This window comes from Giraffa tippelskirchi, chromosome 9, assembly GCF_054371585.1.
Source record: "Giraffa tippelskirchi isolate mGirTip1 chromosome 9, T2T-mGirTip1v1.2.pri, whole genome shotgun sequence".
Taxonomy (NCBI): Eukaryota; Metazoa; Chordata; class Mammalia; order Artiodactyla; family Giraffidae; genus Giraffa; species Giraffa tippelskirchi.
In genome coordinates, this window is record NC_137283.1 from 144,247,707 (window position 1) to 144,267,137 (window position 19,431).

Consider the following 19,431-nt stretch of genomic DNA (forward strand, 5'->3'; position numbering starts at 1 on the left):
TGAAGTTGTTGGGAGGCATCCTTTGACCTTCAAAGTTGGATGGATGATAGAAGAGATGTCCATTGGGCTTTCCCAATGGACAGACCAGAGTGAGTTCAAGGGAGAGAGTCCAAGTCAGCAGGACTGGAGAGTGGGGAACTCACTGAACACCAGCAGGAGAAGCAGCTGGGGCAGGCAGTTAAGGTCTTGTAATAGAAGAAATGTTGAGGTCAGTGTTCATTTATCTATAGTTCCTTTTTCAAATTTATTTATTTATTTATTTTTGACTGTACTGGGTCTCCATTGCTGTGCATAGACTTTCTCTGACTGCAAAGAGCAGGGGCTACTCTCTAGTTGTGGTGCTCCGGCTTCTCATGGCAGTGGCTTCTCTTGTTGCAGCTCACTGGCTCTAGTTGCATGGGCTCAGTACTCGTGGCTCTGGAAGCCTAGAGCACAGGCTCAGTAGTTGTGGTGCACAGGTTTAGTTGCTCCGAGGCATGTGGCATCTTCCCAGACCAGGGATCGAACCCGTGTCCCCTGCATTGGCAGGTGGATTCTTAACCACTAGACCACCAGGGAAGTCCTATCTATAGTTTCTAGTGCTTCATTTAGAGTTAATTTAGTTTACAAACTGTTGAAAGGAAAAACCATCAACCTACAATTCTTTATCCAGCAAAATTATCCTTCAAATATAAAGGAAGAATAAAAATTTTCTCAGACCAAAAAAAAAAAAAAAAAAACTAAAGGAATTCATTGTCTGCAAACCTGACCTAGAAGAAATGTAAAAAGATATTCTTTAGGGAAAAAGAAATGTCTGGAAGCGTTGCTGTTTATTAAAGAAGGTTGGCAATTAGACAGACTGGCGGTCCAAAGAGGTCATGGGATTAAAGAAGACGTAATCATGGCAGGGATAACCCGAACATTGTCTGTAATCCTAAAAACAAGAATCTAGTAAAGGGAGATGCATGAAATGTGCTAGAGAGACACTAGAGATCACTTCTGCAAAATCTGGAAACCTATGCTTTTCGGTTGTGGGATTTAGGATGTTCTTCCTCCTCCTTTTCCAGAGGCAGCAGTTTAAATGCACGAGTTTCTCACTCCCATAGCCAATTCTGATGATTGCTTGGGCCACAACAATCCCTTGCTGACCACACTCCCCGCCTCCCTCCAGAAAAAAAACACATGTTCCCTACAGTATTCAGAAACATGTCAACTTGATGTTTGGCACCCTGATGCTTTGAGAAGATCCAAATGATTAAAGTTACGCAAAACTACTCATGAATTTCATCAAGAGAAATTCACATTGAATTCTCTCCAGGGAAACATCACCATAAGACCAGGTAGGCTATTGAGTGTGGGACTCAGAGGAAGCCAGTCATTTGAAACCAGTTTACATGTGTGCCAGGACTGTGTATGGGAGGAATATTCTGAAGTAGATTATTGGACTGCCTTTGTGGATAAGTTACTCTGATATTTGTCATTTAAAATCAGGAAGAAAGCACACCCTCTCATTACCTCATTAGAGGAATTCATTTTGGGAGACACGCACAATTTGCCTCTTTCCCTAGAGATGGGTGGAGGGACTAAGTAACCTTGAAAACATCTTTGTGTATGAGAAGTACAGGAAAATATTATACATCCCTGCCTAATGAGAAGCAGTGGAAAGCTTTCTTGTTTGTTTTGTTTGCTTGTTTTTTTGTCTAACCTAAGTTGACTGTTCTGAGAACTTTATGTTATCTGATGACCACATCACTAAAGGAGCAATACTGTCAATAATGTCCAAGGTGACCTAACACCCATGTGGATGAACTGGATGTTGATCTGCAGTATAGATGACACAGGGCTTCCCAGGTAGTGCTAGTGGTAAAGAACCCGCCTGCCAGTGCAGAAGACACGAGATGTAGAATTCATCCCTGGGTCAGGAAGGTGCCCTGGAGGAGGGCATGACAACCCACTCCAGTATTCTTGACTGGAGAATCCCATGGACAGAGGAGTCTGGCGGGCTCCAGTCCATAGGGTGGCAAAGAGTTGGACACCACTGAAGCAACTTAGCACGCATGCACATCGATGACACAACTGCATAGACAGGACCTGCTATATAATTTGTGGAGCCCAGAACAAAATAAAAGCGTGGAGCTCCTTGTTCAAAAATTATTATGAATTTCAAGATGGTAACAGCAGAGCCTTAAGCCCACTGTGTGGCCCTTCTGAGCACAGGTCCCCGTGTGACTGCACCCATAAAGCTTGCCCCATGTAGAGATTGTTGTTGTTGTTGTTGTTGTTGTTGTTGCTTACTCACTCAGTCATGTCTGTTTCTCTTGCAACCCAATGGACTATAGCCCATCAGGCTCCCTTATCCTTGGGATTCTCCAGGCAAGAATACTGGAGTGGGTTGCCATTCCCTTCTCCAGGGGATCTTCCCCACCCAGAGATTGAACGCACATCTTCTGTATTGTCAGGCAGATTCTTTACCACTGAGGCACCAGGGAAACCCCATGTAGGGATACATTCTGTAAATTTAGGCTAGCTCTGATGACAAAATTGAAAAGACTTTGATGAATCTTAAATTTTGATTTTACCTTAAAAGAATGCTCTTAAGAATGCTCTTTTAAACCCACACTAAATGAAGAATTATCTAATTATATCTCTAGCATCTAAAATTTTCTCTGTTAACTGAGTTAGAGGATGCTTCCACACTGCTGGAATGAGATGCCTCCATTTGGCATTTGCCTGTGAATTGATGCATGAATTCTCTAGCACTACCATACACATCACCAAGGAGAGTTTTTTGAGCCCCATTTTCAGAGCCCTGTTCTCACCTAAACAAATGTCCTTTGTCATGTTCTCTGGAACCTGCAGCCTTTTCAGTGGGAAATTCGACACCCATTCCACACTGATCTCCTCAAGAGCACACCTTTGCACCCTCGTGACTGCTCACCCCACCTGGCACACAGTAGAGACTCAAGAAATCTTTGTTGGATAAATGAATACACAAACTCCAGAACACCTGAGAAATCTAGATTCTCAGAAATGTAGCAGGAACCAGTCTCCATGCAGTCAATACTCAGGAGATATCCAAAGGGCCTTTAGAATGACCCTCATATAAGATAGGTCTAAAGAGAAGGCTAGATCTAAAGTCAGCATTTGAGCCAAAGGTCAAAACTGCCCTTGAAAAGTCCTTCAGAAGCATCAGGTTGGAGGTACCATATGAGATGCACAGAAACCCACTGGGCAAAAAGCTAATGCACATCCTTTGTCTCACCCCACCTTCGGGTGCATGCTCATTGCCTGCAGAGCAGTCGTAAATTTCACTAGGCTAACTGCATGTGTGATATGACTCTTTCTTAAGGGGTAAGGCAAAACCTTCTCTGAAGGAAGTGTTTATCCCTGCAGTGGCTTTTCTCTCCTTGGGAGAAATTGTAAAAATTCAATTTCTGAGTTTTTTAAGAGACTCGGTCTTATGTTATTGTTGTTGTTGTTCAGTCTCTAAGTCGTGTCCAGCTCTTTGTGACTGCATGGACTATAGCCAGCCAGGCTCCTCTGTCCATGGGATTTCCCAGGCAAGAATACTGGAAGGTTGCATTTCCATCTCCAGGGGATAAAGCTTCACCAAAACTGATTTATCTTACTTCTTGTAAAATGTCTATATCTCACATATTTTCTACACTGAACTTGAGTTGCTTTTATAGTCAATGGGGGGAAAAAAAGAAAAAAAAGATTTATGCAGAAATTTCAAAGTGGGGTCATTTTTTTGCTTCTGAGCACATTACTAGCTGTTCCCATTCATTGTATCCTAGTCTTCAGAGCACTCAGGGAGTGCTGACATACAGGCTAAACTGCTCAGGTGGGTATCTGCTTCTTGACCCTCTCAGGGTTTTTCAGGCGAGAATACTGGAGTGGGTTGCCATTTCCTTCTCCAAAGAAGACTGAGTGCTGAAGCACTGATCCTTTTGAGCTGTGGAGTTGGAAGAGACTCTTGCAAGTCCCTTGGACAGCAAGGAGATCAATCCAGTCAATCCTAAAGGAAAGCAACCCTGAATATTCATTGGAAGGACTGATGCTGAAACTCCAATACTTTGGCCACCTGATGCAAAGAAAAAACCCATTAGAAAGAGCCTGTTACTGAGAAAGATTGAGGGCAGGAGGAGAAGGGGGCGACAGAGACTAAGATAGTTGGATGGCATCACTTACTCAATCGACATGAGTTTGAGCAAGTTCCAGGAGATAGTGAAGGACAGGGAAGCCTGGCATGCTGCAGTCCATGGGGTCACAAAGAATTGGACACAGCTTAGCAACTGAACAATAACTACTCTAGAACCGCCTGTCCATTGACTTCAAGACACTACACTTCTGTCTTTCTTCCATGTCTCTAGCTTACCTGTTTCTGGTATCCTTTTTAGCTGAATCCTCCTCAAACTACCGGTTAAATCCTGACCCTTTTCAGAACTCTCTTATGGACTTACTTCCGTCATACTGTGTATTCTGCCTTCATCTGTTCTGATAGTCTCAACCACCATCTTTTTGCCAGTGAACCCAATATCTGTATTGCCACATCAGTCCTTTCTCTGCAGTCCAAACCCCTGTAACTGCCTTCAGGATATCTCCACTTGGATGTCTTACAGATGCCTCAGACTCAACGTACCCAAACTGAACTCACTGTCCCCTCAGACTAGCTCCCTGACAGCATTCCCTATCTCCGGGAATGGCAGTACTCTCCACCCATTTAATCAAGCCAGGAATCTATGATTAATCCTTAACTCATCTCAGTTCCCTCATTGCCTAAATCTAATCCATCACCAAGTTCTCTTAATTCTATTCCCTATATCAGTGCCTTTCAAACTAATCTTACTATAAATAAAGGAAACATCTTTTGCATCATGACCCAACCAGCATGCAGAGGCACACACTCACCATAGACACACACACACACACACAAATTGAACAGAAGTTTCACAAAACAATTTTCATCATCATTATATGCCTAACTTTCTAATATTTTCTGTTATATTTTCTTCTATTGTTGCTTTTTAAAATGCTGGTAACTAGTGGGTTACTGGCAAGTGTTTAACAACCAGCTCTTCTGGAGGCGAGCGAAGGGGACCCTGATGTGTAGCATTTGGCAGTTTTCAGTATAAATACTCCCACCGTGGTTGAATTTAAGCCACCAGCTGACAAGCTTGCAAACATCCTAAAGGACCTGCTCTCCTGACCATATACAGTATGCAACTGCTTATGCTACCGTTTTTGAGGGACACTGGTCTAAATAGCTCTTAACTCTACTAACTGAGTTTCATTCCCAATGCTACCACTCAAGTTCTGGCTACCACCATTTCTGATATAGTTGCTTTCCAGGCTGATCTGATCTGTTTCACATTTATTTAATACCCTTCAAAGACTTCCTGTTGTCCACACTAGGACAGAGTCCACAATTCTCACCTTGGCTTAAAAAACCACCCACGGTTTGGCAACTGCCTGCTCCTTATGCCCCTTTCTTTGATTTCAATAAGAATGGTTTCTTCTTGAACATCTGGGAGTTCTCTCTTGTTTTCATGACTTTGAACATACTGTTCCATTTGGCTAGAAGGTTCTTGTCTCCCATCTTTGTTCAGCTAACTGTTACTCATCCTTCCCATCACAGCTTCAGTGCTACGTTATTCAGTTAGTCCTTTTCCAACAATGTGTCAGGCATTATGGTAAGTGCTGAGGATGTAATGATATGAATCAATAGAAACAGTCCCTCACTTCACAGAAGTCAGATGTGCTAGAGGGGAAGAAATGTTATGCAAATAAAGATATTCAGATTTAAATACTAATAAAAGAAGAGCTTAAAAATAAAAGAGATTCATGGTTCTATAAGAATGAATAAAATCTGACCTATTCTAGTAGATCAAGGAAAACTTTCCTGCATGATGGCTAGTTAGTTATAAAGTTGAGATAAGATACAGAGGAGAAATATAACAATGAGTCTAAGGGGCAGATAACTAACACAGTAGACAGAAATAGAAGCACGTGTAAATCCACATGGCATGAGGGAACACGGTAAAACCAAGGAACCAAATGAAAGCGAGCATAAAAGAAGCAGGGTAGGAGGTGGGGGTATGAGACAGGTAGAAGCCAGCTCTATGAAGGGCACTCTAGACTTCGTTAAAAACCGAAGTCTTTAAAAAATTAGCACTGGAAGGCCATTGATGTGTTTGAAGCAGGGATGCAATGTATTCAGATTTCTGGTTTGAAACACTCACTATGGCAATTGTGAGGATAAATTGGAAGGAGGCAAAAGTAGATATGGAGACAAATTAGAAACTATTACACCACTCCAGACAGAGATGAGCATAACACAAATTCAGATGTTGGTCATGGAGATATAGTAGAGAGATGTGTGAGATAACCTTGACAAGACAAGGTAATGGACTGACTATATGTGGTGAAAGAGATGGACACAGCAAAGATGACCCCCAGGCTTGAGTTACAAACCTGAATGAGGGATAGTGCCATTCACAGAAGGGGATACCAGAAAAGGACCAGGTTTGTTGGGAAAAAAACATGACTTTGGCTGTAGCTAAATAGATTTCGAGGTAGCTTTAAGATATGTAAAATGAGATGTTTTGAGGACTGTTTGATAAACTCTTCCGGAACAGAGGAGAAACCTCTTCTAGACTCCATAGATTTGTGGAGTACCTGTATAGGTAGTAGACATGCAGCATTGAACATGAAAGAACTCATCAGCCAAGAAGACATAATATGAGAGGAAGGTTTAAAAACCAATCCTTAAGGAAATTCAACATTGAATTGCTGGAGTAAAGAGTAAACTTAGAAAGGAACCCAAGAAGAGCAGTCAGAAACATAGAGAGCAAACAGGAGAAACTGAGGTCAAAGAACCAGTATATTTTGGTGGAGGATCAAGAAAAGAAGCCAGACTGTTGATGAAAGAAGAGTGCAAAGCACAGAGCTGGAATCAATGAATGTAAACTCAGTGGAGAAGATTGTCTTTGACAAGATGGAAAGATACAGAGCAGTATTTATGAAGCTGATGGAAACTTTTTGATTGTGTTTGAATGGAAAGCATTTGAGCGTATTCATCAGCTATGAAAAAATTGGTTTGAAAGAAAGGTGAATACATAAGAGAAAAAAAGCCTAATGGTAACTGTAAGGTTCACAAAAAAGCAGAGAATGATCCCTGGGCACCCATGACACTCCTCCACTTACCCTAATTCTGACTACACTTGTCATTGTTCCATGAGTATCTCTATTCCTCGTTAGACTGTACTGCATGGGGACAAGAATCACCTTTGCCTCGTTTGCTTCTGTATCCCTGGTGTGCAACACAGTTCAAATAGGAGGCATTAACAAATGTCATTCTTAATTGCACATTCAAGTGAATGAAATTGGAGGGATATTTAATAGTCAATTCCAGAAGTCTTGTGATACTACAGCATGTGCATATATATGTATGCACAGGCACACACTCGCGCTCTCTCTCTCTCGCACACACACAAACTATTGTCATCAATTTGTTTGGACTAAAATTCAAATTGGCATCATTACCTTAAGCAGAAGCTATTCGGGCACTAAAACAAGAAGGCCTTAAAATGAGATAGAAATGGAAAGTCAACAAGAACTGAGAACTCTCCACCAACAGATGAGCAAGGTTGTGAGTCACTTTTGTGCAGAAAAAATGAGCCCTGATTATATCAAGGAAACAAATGGTGAAAGCACACAACCTGTTAAGACAAGTGTCTGCATCGTTCACACCAATTCAGGTGAAACCCCACATAACAGGACTTCTATATCTGAGATGGTATGATGACCTACTAAGTCAAAACAACTTTAAAAAAAAGAAAACTCTCTCTTCCTTTGGAGACAGTTTTGAATAGTTCATACAGGGAAGCAAGTCCACGCAGGAGAAAAGAAATCAGATGTACATACCTTTCCTGGGTTTGCCACTTTTAAAGACAAGTTGTTTAATCCAGTCTCTTTCTTTGTTTGTAAAAAGGGGATGATTCTACCTCATAGGGTGGTTGAATAAGGTAAAGTGACTTACATATCAGAGCACCGTTCTCAAAATAGCTCTCCACTTCCCTAGCTGAAGAACTTTACATTTCCATTGTCAGTTCTGACATATCCTCATTTTATTCAAAAACTCTGATTTTTACCTCAGTAGATGAGGATGATAGGCTTCCCTGGTGGCTCAGACAGTAAAGAATCTGCCTCCAGTGCAAGAGACATGGGTTTGATCCCTGGGTTGGGAAGACCCCCTGGAGAAGGGAATGGCAATCCAGTCCAGTATGCTTGCCTAGAGAATTCCATGGACAGAGGAGCTTGGCGGGCAGCAGTCCATGGGGTCACAAAGAGTCAGACATGACTAAGCAAGCATGCACAACATAATACTTATCATTTTAACCATCTATAGGTGTACAATTGAGTGTCACTGAATTCATTCGTGATGTTACATAATCATCACCACTGCTACTACTGCTGCTAAGTCACCTCAGTCGTCACCACTAGCTACACCCAAAATATTTTCATTATCCCCAACTTAAACTCTGTACCATATATGATCTCCCTCCCTATTCCACATCCCGCCTAGTCCCTGGTAACCTCTGTCATACATTTCATCTCTACAAATTTGCTTATTCTGGTCTCTTATATAAATGAAATCATACAATACATGCCCTTCTGTGTCTGGATTATTTCACTTAGCATTATGTTTTCAAGGTTCATCCATGTTGTAGCACGCATCAAAATTTTATCCCCCTTTATAGCTGAGTAATATTCCATTGTGTGTGTATACAACATTCTATTCACCCATTAATCTGCTGATGGACACTTGGGATGTTTCCACCTTTTGACTGTGTTGAATAATGCTGCTGTAAACATTGGTGTACAAATATCTGTTTGTGTCCTGCTTCAGTTCCTTTAGATATATAACTCAGAGTGGAATTTCTGAGCCTATGAAACTTTAATACCACAGATAAACTATATCTGTTGATGTTCAGTATGTATATATATGTATCTCTCCTTTATGCATTGAAAGAGTAATATTTCTTTGCTACCTTCCTAGAACCAATTTTTACTTCCTTGAGGTGGGAGTAATATTACCATCATTGAGATTGCAAGTTCTAAAGTTAAGGCAGGTTTCTTGTCTCAGGTGAGGTTTATAGATAGGCAGTATACACATAGATCAACTGCGCAAAGGGGAGTGAAGCCATTGATGATACGGAAAATGACCCCCAAACACATAAATGTTTCAAGTAATTTTTATTGCCCGTGCAGTAAAGTAATTTGTATCCTATTTAGTCTTCAGAATTAACAACGGTTGATAAAGTAACGAACCCAAGACTGTTTCAGCAGTTGTGTCAGGACTAAACCAATGAAGCAGATATTCTTACTAAACTTTTAAAAACAATGGAGATTAATGATATATTCCCAGTGAGCCTAAAATATCTCCAGAACACAAATAGAATAATTACAAGCAAGGATTACATAAAACAGAGTGAAAAAAGATAAACAAAAAGTGATCCAAAGATCAGGTAGTGGGAAGCCAGATGTCAGCGAGGTTACTGGATGGTTCTGTCAGCACATGGGGTACCTATTGGTACCTAGTTGGAAGGCAGCATGGCAAGGTTCCTGGAACATTCTCACCTAGGTGTTATGATAGTGTGGTTGCCTAATGCTGTATTGTTTCATTACATAAAGAAGAGATTAGGACAATTATATAACTGTGTTTAGAAAAATAACAGTTTCAGATACTTGACCAGACCCTTCAAGTGTCAGGAGAGGCAAGGAGAGAATGGGAAAGTGCAAGATTGGAGGAAACTAAAGAGACGCGACCGCTGAAAACAACATGGGATCCTGGACCAATAAAGGACGCTGGTGGGAAAACTGGGGAGTTTCAGATGAAGTCTACAGTTCAGTTACTTCTTTTTAGCAACTGTACCATAGTTACCTGTTGTTTAGTCACTAAGTCATGTCTGACTCTTCTGTGACCTCGTGGACTGTAGCCCACCAGCTCCCCTGTCCATAGGATTTCCCAGACAAGAATACTGGAGTGGGTTGCCATTTCCTTCTCCAGGGAATCTTACCCACCCAAAGTCTCCTGCATTGGCAGGTGGATTCTTTACTATGAGCCACCAAGGAAGCCTATGGTTAGATAAGATGCTAAGATGCAGGGAAGGTGAGGGAAGGGCATACTGGAACTCTTGGTACCATATTTACAACTCTTCCCATGAGTCTAACATTCTTGGCTTGGCCAAAATGTTCATTCAGTTTTTTCCGTTACATCTTATAGAAAAATCAGAGTGAACTTTTTGGCCAACCCAGTATTTTGGAATAAAAAGTAAAAGAAAACAAATAACAACAACAAAGTTTCTGTAGGTGCTGAGCATCAGGTGCAACTGACATTGCTGACCGCTGTTTGGAGTTGGGGGTCTGTATTTGTCATAGTAGCAGCTCTGAAATCTGACGTCAGTAACTTCTATCTCTGTCTCCTTCCCAATTCCACTGCAGGGTGTGTTGGGTGCATCATGTAACCGGGATGTGGGTGTACCCTTTCCTGGAGCACATTGGCCCAGGAGCCAGAATCCTCTTCTTCGGGTCTACAACCATCTTAATGAACTTCTTGTACGTGCTGGGAGAAGTTCTGAACAGCTATATCTGGGATACACAGAGAAGTAAGTATTGTTCAGGGGGGCATAAAACAAAAGAACTGCTGCAGAGACAGATGGAAAATTCCACTGTAGCACAGGATCCCTTGTGAAGAGTTTCATTTTTATAACTTCGATATTAATTTAAGAGCTGCTGGCAGTTACCTGAACGGTTTATTACTCACTGTGTCATTTTTGCTAGTAAAACATCCAGATCTAAAAGAAAAGAAGCACGTCTATAAAATTTTATAGGGAGAAACGTAGTGTTTGCCGAAAAAAAATTTAGGAAATTCATTCTGATTAACAAAAGACTGCCTTAGCTAAAAGGACTCCCCCCAATCCCAATGAAACAGGTAAATTATTAAATGTAACCAAGCAGTCTCATTAGAAATCACCCAGATCTCCACTTTTTGCGTCATCATCTGCGTGGGTGCAGTAGATGCCCAGAGGTCTTGCCACTGTTCTGCTAAAACTCTGGGCAGCGCAGGAGTGCCTCCAGCAAGAATGATTCACCAGTGACTGTCATATTCAAGACTTGAAGGTGGCAAAGAAGAATAGGCCGTAAAGGGTAATACTTCATGGCTGCAAAGACCTTCTTAACCTATGATTTGATTTCTCTTTTGTTTCTGTTTATGGCAGAGCCTCCATCTTGGCAAGACACGTAACCTTACCCCAGCTGTGCAAAACTGGTCCTAAGTCTATGTCAGATAACATAAAAATGGGAAGGTGGAAAAAGTGACAGCACAGTATGTAGTGATTTGAGTCCTGCATGAAAATACATCCAAAGGGAAGATGGTTTGAGGATCTTAGAGAGCTCTGGGCAGCTCCTCTGATATAGTCACTACATTGTAGACGTCACCTATAAATGATCCCTGTTCCACAAACATTGGGCATCCTGCTTTGTACCAAATACTATACCAGAACGCTGATCTAATTAGACAAATAAAACCCAGTCATTGCATGTTATTGAATTGGACTTCTTTTGTGTGTGGATCTTCTAAGATTGCATGTGTCAAGGTGTTGGCCAGTGTTAAATGGCCCAGAGGAATTTGAGGGTTTCCTTTCTCAGCAGCTGGCTTGATTTTAGACAGTGTTCTATTAGGAAAAGTGCCAAATATTTTTATTCAGTTCAGGCTACAGCTTGGTGGATCAGAAATTAATCTTTTAATAATTTTCTTCTCTGTTCAATGGGAATTGTAATCTTTCTCTGTTAGATAACTTATAAAAGTATTTAGTTAACTTACAAAAATATTTTGAGAACAAAATATAAACTTTTCTCAGCTTCTTGAGAGAGAGGCCATATTTAAATGTAAGCTAATGTGTCCAATCTGTGTTATTCAGAAAGTACTTATGACTCCAGCTTCTCCTCTGTTAGATCGATTCCCATCTTCATTTGCTCATTGTTCTACCACTTCTAAAAGAGGATGGTCTGAAAACCAGGAGAGAAAAAAGCCAGTCTAGATTAATAGAATATTGCACTTTAGTAGCTTTGAGTTAGACATGAAAAATGAATAGTGAAGCTAAGGTTTTTTTTTTTTTTTTTTAATGATCTGTCCAGTTTAATTTGTGCCATTTTCTTAAGTGATACAAGTTAAGGTCAACTAACATTTTGTAACTCATTTCAGATGTAGAGATTAATTTTATCTACATGGAACCATCCAGTTAATTCCCCAAAGGCAGATGTTTTGTGTCAAGTGGGCATCTTTTTTTGGTTATGCAAGCCATTGCAAACTGATGGCCTCCTCCAAATTTTACCTGCCAAAAAGTTTTGTTAGGCCTACACACAATTTTTGTTTTTGAAGCGGTATTTAAAAGTTGGGAGATTTCACATAAAGTCCAGATTTCTCAGCTAATCAAGTATTTTAAGATCTGGCAACTCTAAGCTCACTGTTCTCTGCTGGCAACAATCAAATTGGATATCAGTTGCCCCCTTTTGGATGGCTCTTAAGTTTCCCTTAGTTCTTATCTGGCCATTTTGCTGCCTCACAGTACCTGCCTGGTTCTGTAGGTAGTTGAATTTGAAATTACTGATTAAAAGCAGTCACGTGTCTGTGTGTCTGTGTGTGTGTGTTAGAAGGAATTGAGTGCAATCAAGTACAGTGTTACAATCCTGATTGCATTTACTCCACCCCAAACAAAATCCCCCAAGGAGCAAGAATGCCAAATTTGAACCCCCTTCCTTTGATCCGTCATTAGGGATTTTTAATGGCTCAGCTTCCTCCACTTGGTTATGTTGGCTTTAACTTCAAAATAAAAATTGTATTATTACAGAATCTTAGAATTAAAATTAGATTAGAAATCATCTAAACCAATCTTATTTTTAACTAAGAGGCAGCTGAGCCCAGAAATAAGTGACCCACCACAATAGATGGTTGCAGAGTCAACACCATTCAATCCAAGTACTGTGTCTAGAGAACCATCAGAATGTCACCACTGGAAACCCTGACACAGGAGAGCTCAGAAACTTCACTCAGAGTCATGGATCTAGCTTACAGAATAACAAAATAGATCAAAACTGATATGAACTATGAACAAAAATCCCTTAAAACAGGCTAAATTAACAATGACACATTTTGCTCTTTTCAAAAGAAAACATTAATAACTCAAAAGTGGCTTTGTGGATGTTATATTGGTTTGCTAGGGCAGCTGCAACAAAGGACCACTGACTGCTCATTTTAAGCAGTAGAAATGTAATATCCCATGGTTCTGGAGGCCGGAAGTCCAGAATCAAGGTATTGACAGCTTTGGTTGCTTCTGAGGCCTGTGAGGGAGGGCTCTGTCCCAGGCCCCTCTCCTTGACTTGGAGATGGCTGTCTTCATGCTCACATGGCATTTCCCCCTATATGGGCTGTCTCCAGATTTCCCCTTTTTATAGAAACATTGGCCATATTTGATTAGGGCCATCCTGACAACTTCATTTTATGTTAGAAAAAACTCTGTCCACAAATAGAATCACATTCTGAGGTATGAGGGTTTAAGTTTGGGGAGACATAACTCAGCCCATAACATTCTACTTTCTGCCCCCCAAAATTCATGTCCTTCATTCATGCAAAATACATTCCTAATAGCCTCCAAAGTATTTCCAGCATCAACTCTTAAAGTCCAAAATCTCATCTTAAATATCATCTATGTCAGGTATGGGTAAAACCTGGGTTATGATTCATCCTGAAGCAGAATTGCTGTCTAGCTGTGAACCTGTGAAATCAGACAGAAATTTATCTACTTTCAAAACACAGCAGTAGAACAGGCATAGAACATGTATCCCCTTTCCAAAAAGGAGATCATAAGGAAAAAGGGGGTCGCAGTTCTCAACCAGGTTTGAAAGTAGCAGGACAAATTCCATTAGAGTTTAAGGCCTGGGAATAATCTTTGGCTGAATGCTGTATCCTCAGGACTCATCAGAAGGGGAGTGTGGCCCTACCTTCTCAGGCAGCCCTCTTGGGACAGGAAGGAGTGAAGCCCTGAACCACCTTCAGAGTTATTCATCCTTCATTTCATCTTGTCTCTGTCCCTTTCAGTCCAGGCTGGCTGCGCTTCTGCTGATACAAAATTCTCCCATGTAATTTCATGGGGGTCCAAATCATCAGACAGGAGGGTCCCCCACAGGTCTTTCCTGGCTTCTGCTGAAATGGTAAATTGGATCCATGACTCACATGCCTCATCTCTTTAGCAGATGGTTGTCCAGACACAAGCTTGGCCTTCTCTCACATTCTGAGGTCCTGGGCTTTAGGACTTCCACATATTGAGGGGGGGACACAGTACAGCCTGGAACAGCTGAAATATTCTGTATTTAAGGTAAAATTTTCTTTTCAGTGCATCTGACTGGGGTGACCAGTCTTATTAAAGTCAAATTTGTACAACCAGAAATGAAGATGTCCAAAAATGAAAGTTTGGGGTGAAGGAGAAGAAAGAAGGCCAAGAGGAGAAAGGAGAGGAGGTCAGAGCCAGGCCCATGGGAGACAAACCTCCACCTTGTCCCCCTCACCCCCACCGGTTTTCCGTCCTACTCATTCCCCCACAGGCCCACACAGACCTCCAGGGTCGGTCCCGCTGCTCTCAGGGCCCCTCTCCCAGCCTGGGGGAACCACATGTGACTGACTCGCTCAAGGTCAATCAGCTCTTCCGCGCCGTTTCTGACAGAACATCCTGCCTCAGCTTCGTGACAGGTTTCTTTCTGCTGGTTGTGTGGAAATTATACCTCTGCTTCTTCCAAATATTATTTACAGCTGTCTAATTTTTTCCCTCCACCTCAAAGCTGCCAAAACTAAAGTAGGTGGGGAGCCATTTTCCCCGTCTGGGTCAATGAACAGCCCCTGTTCTCCACCCCCGCTTTTGAAGATTCCACTGTTGCTGCCAACTCAACCCATCTGCAGGAGAACACTTAGGAGGAAAGAGACTTTGAAAAGAAAAGCAAGCAGTTATTAGCTTCTCCACAGGAGAGGGAGCATGGGACAGAGTCGGGACCCAAATCATGTGCACTCTTTGAACAGAATCTGTGTTGTGTTTTCCTGCCTTTGCCTTGGTTACCCAACAACAACCAAGCCATCTCCTGCCTTCTCCCCCTCAGCCCTACTCCTCCTCCCTTCACACGTTCTTACTCTTCAACGTGAAGTTTTCCTTAATATGATTTCTGAGAAGTACTTTGGAAAAAGCGTTACAGATCTCTGCCAGTTCCTTAGTCATGAAAACCAAACCTTAAAGACTGTCTCGGGACACCTGTTCTGAGCATGTTACCCGCATTCCGTCGCTACCACCCTGACCACACGAGCAGGTGGTGCTAGGAGCTGAGGGCTGGGAGACGGGGTGGGGGTGTCTCTCCTATCTCAAGCCCCATTGTGATCACCCTCCAGGTTTCCTTCTACTGCTTTTCCACTAGTTTGACCTTCTCTGTAGTCATTGTTCACTAATTTATCTCATAAAGATTCCTTGAGCTCCTACCATGAGACAGACACTGTGTTAGGTCCTCAGGATATAATCAGGAACAAAATAGTGGGCTCTGCCCTCAGAGAACTTGGAACTTTCAAAAGAATACCAGGAACTTGCCTGGTGGTTCAGCGAGTAAGACTCCATGCTCCCAATGCAGGGGGCCTGGGTTCTATCCCTGGTCAGGGAACTGGATCCCACAGGCCATAACTAAAAGATCCTACATGCCACAACTAAGACTCGATGCAGCCAAATAAATTAATTTTTTTTAAAAAAAGAATACCAACAAAACCTGCAATAGCTAGGGTTTTTTGTTCCAGCAAAAAGGCTCCAAGAATCTGATGTTAGGAGAAAACTGTTTAAGTAGAAGCAAAAGAAAAAAAAGTGGGGAGCATTTGCCAGATTTAACCTTAATTTATGAGAATGACCTAAACATGTTCACCTCCAGGAAAATGAAATATCACTAACTATTCATTACAGACAACTGGCGAGGTCTTACCAGTCCGGCACGTATGAGTCTCTCAGGAAGAAAAACATAGTTCTACCAGGCTTGGGTTGAATAAAGGGAGAACTCGAGTTTAAGTACACGTGGGTCTGGAAATAAATAGTTCTTGTGGCTAATAAGCTCTCTGTGAGAGCTTATAAAAATAAAACAAAACAAACAAAAAAAAAATGATTTGACTTGAAAATCCAGAGTCCTTGCCTTGGGAAGAGTCATGAATAAAATAAAAATAAATGAGGTCTCTTTGAAACTCATCAACGCCACACCTCCTGTTACTAGAAGCTGGTTACAAGGCAGTCTGATGGGGATTTCTGTGCAAACTCAACGAGTCAAGAACTAACTTGTGTTCCTCACTCCCAGAGGCCGTAAGAGCTGGGTGTGTCACAGAGATGTTATGTCCCAATCTGGGGGGAAGGAAGGAGAGGGAGGTCACTGAGGAAATTTCTGGAGAAAGTTGTGAACAACTTTCCTTCTTAGCTAGGAAAAAAGGGATGGACGAAGGGTGGGTGGGGAGAAGTGTGATGAGATGAGAGTTCTTTTAAACCTGCTCCTGCTGAATCTGATGTCCACATAAAGTACTTTGCCTGTATCGCTAGGTATGGAAGAGGAGAAAGAGAAACCTAAATTGGAATGAGATCTAAGTCTAAACAGAAGAGCAGAATGGAGCTACGATTGAAGACTCATTACCCCCTGGGCATCGCTGATGGAGGAGAGGAAGCTTCAGAGAAAATGGTGGACCCAGCCTCTGCCTCCCTGCCCCGGGGGAGGGAACACCTTTTATGGAGAAATATGTGTAAGAATAGAATACGGATATTTCCAAAATAACTTCCGCTCAATTGTGTTTTAAAGAATTCTTTCCAAAATCATTATTGATAATAGCATCTTTTTTTTTTGACTCTTCTAGTTTTTACAACTAAAATTGGTCATCGGATTTTAACTTTTGCCATTGTAATTCCATTTAATCAAGGAAGAAAAGAATCCTACTGTGTTTCTTGTTGAAAACTATGTGAAAATCAAAGGGGCTGATGTGAAGCAAAACATTTGTGTATTTATTTTTTTCCTATACTGAGTAACTAAGTGTAAGCCTGGAGGAAACGGGACAGATGGTCCCTATTGCAATAATGTCATGATTGCCTTAAACAGGCAATATTAGTAATAATCGCATTGATTTAGTCAAAACCCTGAGTGTATTTGGATCTCATGATTTAATCTTGTGACCATTTCCTAGATGCAAGCTATAACTTTAATAAACAGCAAGTAACCCCTAGCCCGATGTCTACATGGTGCATCTCAAAACCCTAGCAACGCTGGTGTTTCTTTTCTTATTTTGTTTCTATTATTAATACTTTACGAAAAATGGGTTTACTGAGCCTCTGCTGAGCTTAGTCATCAGTCGTGTCTGACCATTTGTGACCCTTTGGACTCTAACCCACCAGGCTCCTCTGTCCATGGGATTTTCCAGGCAAGAATACTGGAGTGGCTTGCCATTTCCTTCTTCAGGGCATCTTCCCAATCCAGGAACAAACCTGCATCTCCTGTGTCTCCTGCGTTGCAGGAGATTTGGATTCTTTATCCACTGAGCCATCAGGGAAGCTCAAGTTCCTATAATTTTTGTTTGTTTGTTTTAAAAATGTGGATCTTTCTGATAAACCCAAAAAAGAAAAAAGCTAACTCATGAAAAAAAAGCTAACTTAAGAAATCTTTGACCGTAATGATTTTAAAATAATACTCATGCCAAATAGGTAGCAGAAAACACGTTAAATCTTAGAGAAATATAAGCAATGAATGAATAAAAATAAAAGCAAAAATTAAGCAAGGTAACAAGAAAAAAAATGGAACTGATAAGTACATTGAATAATAAATGCAGTATCTCATCTATACAAATAGGATTAAAATATGCAAACTACTGATACGTTAACTGAAAAGAAGGAAACACAAAATACTTGGCAAAACAAGCACAGATGAGAACAAATTTTTAATTATAAAAATATGTTATAAATTTCTATGGCAACAAATTCTTCAGTTCAGTCAGTTCAGTTCAGTCGCTCAGTCGTGTCCGACTCTTTGCGACCCCATGAATTGCAGCACGCCAGGCCTCTCTGTCCATCACCAACTCCCGGAGTCTACCCAAACCCATGTCCATCGAGTCGGTGATGCCATCCAACCATCTCATCCTCTGTCGTCCCCTTCTCCTCCCGCCCCCAATCCTACCCAGCATTAGGGTCTTTTCCAATGAATCAACCCTTCGCATGAGGTACCCAAAGTATTGGAGTTTCAGCTTCAACATCAGACCTTCCAATGAACACCCAGGATTGATCTCTTTTAGGATGGATTGATTGGATCTCCTTGCAGTCCAAGGGACTCTCAAGAGTCTTCTCCAACACCACAGTTCAAAAGCATCAATTCTTTGGCGCTCAACTTTCTTCACCGTCCAACTCTCACATCCATACATGACCACTGGAAAAACCATAGCCTTGACTAGATGGACTTTTGTTGGCCAAGTAATGTCTCTGCTTTTAAATATGCTATCTAGGTTGGCCATAACCTTCCTTTCAAGGAGTAAGCATCTTTTAATTTCATGGCTGCAATCACCATCAGCAGTGATTTTGGAGCCCCAAAAAATAAAGTCTGACACTGTTTCCACTGTTTCCCCATCTATTTCCCATGAAGTGATGGGACCAGATGCCATGATCTTAGTTTTCTGAACGTTGAGCTTTAAGCCAACTTTTTCACTCTCCTCTTTCACTTTCATCAAGAGGCTCTTTAGTTCTTCTTCACTTTCTGCCATAAGGGTGGTGTCATCTGCATATCTGAAGTTATTGATATTTCTCCTGGCAATCTTGATTCCAGCTTGTGTTTCTTCCAGCCCAGCGTTTCTCTTAGAACCCATGAAATGTGCAATTTTCAAGGAAAATGGATTCAGGAAGAATTAGAAAGCTGTAATGGATTGAAACTCATGAAGGATATCTTTTTAATGTTCAGTTAACTATCTCCAAAAAAAGAAATTGGGTCCAGAGTATTTTATGTGCAAGTTCTTGAAAATTTTCAAGTAACAATTCTCATGTTTATTAAATTGTTCCAAGATTACAAAATGATGAAACACCTCCCAAATTATTTTTCAAAATTAATAAAACGCTCACAGCCAACATAGCAAGAGAAAAATTTTTTTCCTTGCTTTAACAAAAATATCGGCAACATAAACCCAACACTTATAGAAATCATTTTTCAAGACTGAGGTTTATTCTAAAAATTCAAAGATGGCTTAATATTATGATTTTTGTTAAAAAACATTGTCTCAATAGTACATAAAGAAAAAACTCATATGATTCTCTCCATAGTTGCTCTGAGGCAGTTGGGAAATTTTAGCATTTCTGATAATACCAT

General features: G+C 41.1%; 1 protein-coding gene and 1 long non-coding RNA gene across 13 annotated transcripts in view; one reads left to right on the plus strand and one right to left on the minus strand.

The window, feature by feature from the left end:
- Positions 1 to 17,314, plus strand: part of AIG1 (androgen induced 1) — a 257,056-nt gene extending 239,742 nt beyond the window's left edge. For 6 of the 12 annotated variants that reach the window (XM_081531031.1, XM_081531032.1, XM_081531027.1 and 3 more), the window contains 2 exons: positions 10,486 to 10,649; positions 16,644 to 17,314. In XM_081531031.1, coding sequence (XP_081387157.1) covers positions 10,486 to 10,649; positions 16,644 to 16,681 — 202 coding nt within the window. In that variant the 3' untranslated portion in view covers positions 16,682 to 17,314. Of the gene's footprint in view, positions 1 to 10,485; positions 10,650 to 11,261; positions 11,589 to 12,247; positions 12,388 to 16,643 lie in introns of those variants that run through there. The other 6 variants (XM_081531033.1, XM_081531034.1, XM_081531028.1 and 3 more) reach the window with 3 other exon arrangements.
- On the minus strand, positions 11,768 to 15,368 carry LOC145522030 (uncharacterized). Its single transcript, XR_014065853.1, has 3 exons — positions 15,221 to 15,368; positions 14,044 to 14,406; positions 11,768 to 12,051 (listed from the first exon to the last, which is right to left on the minus strand). It is a non-coding gene; the product is annotated as an uncharacterized LOC145522030 (long non-coding RNA).
- Positions 17,315 to 19,431: the final 2,117 nt, after the last annotated feature.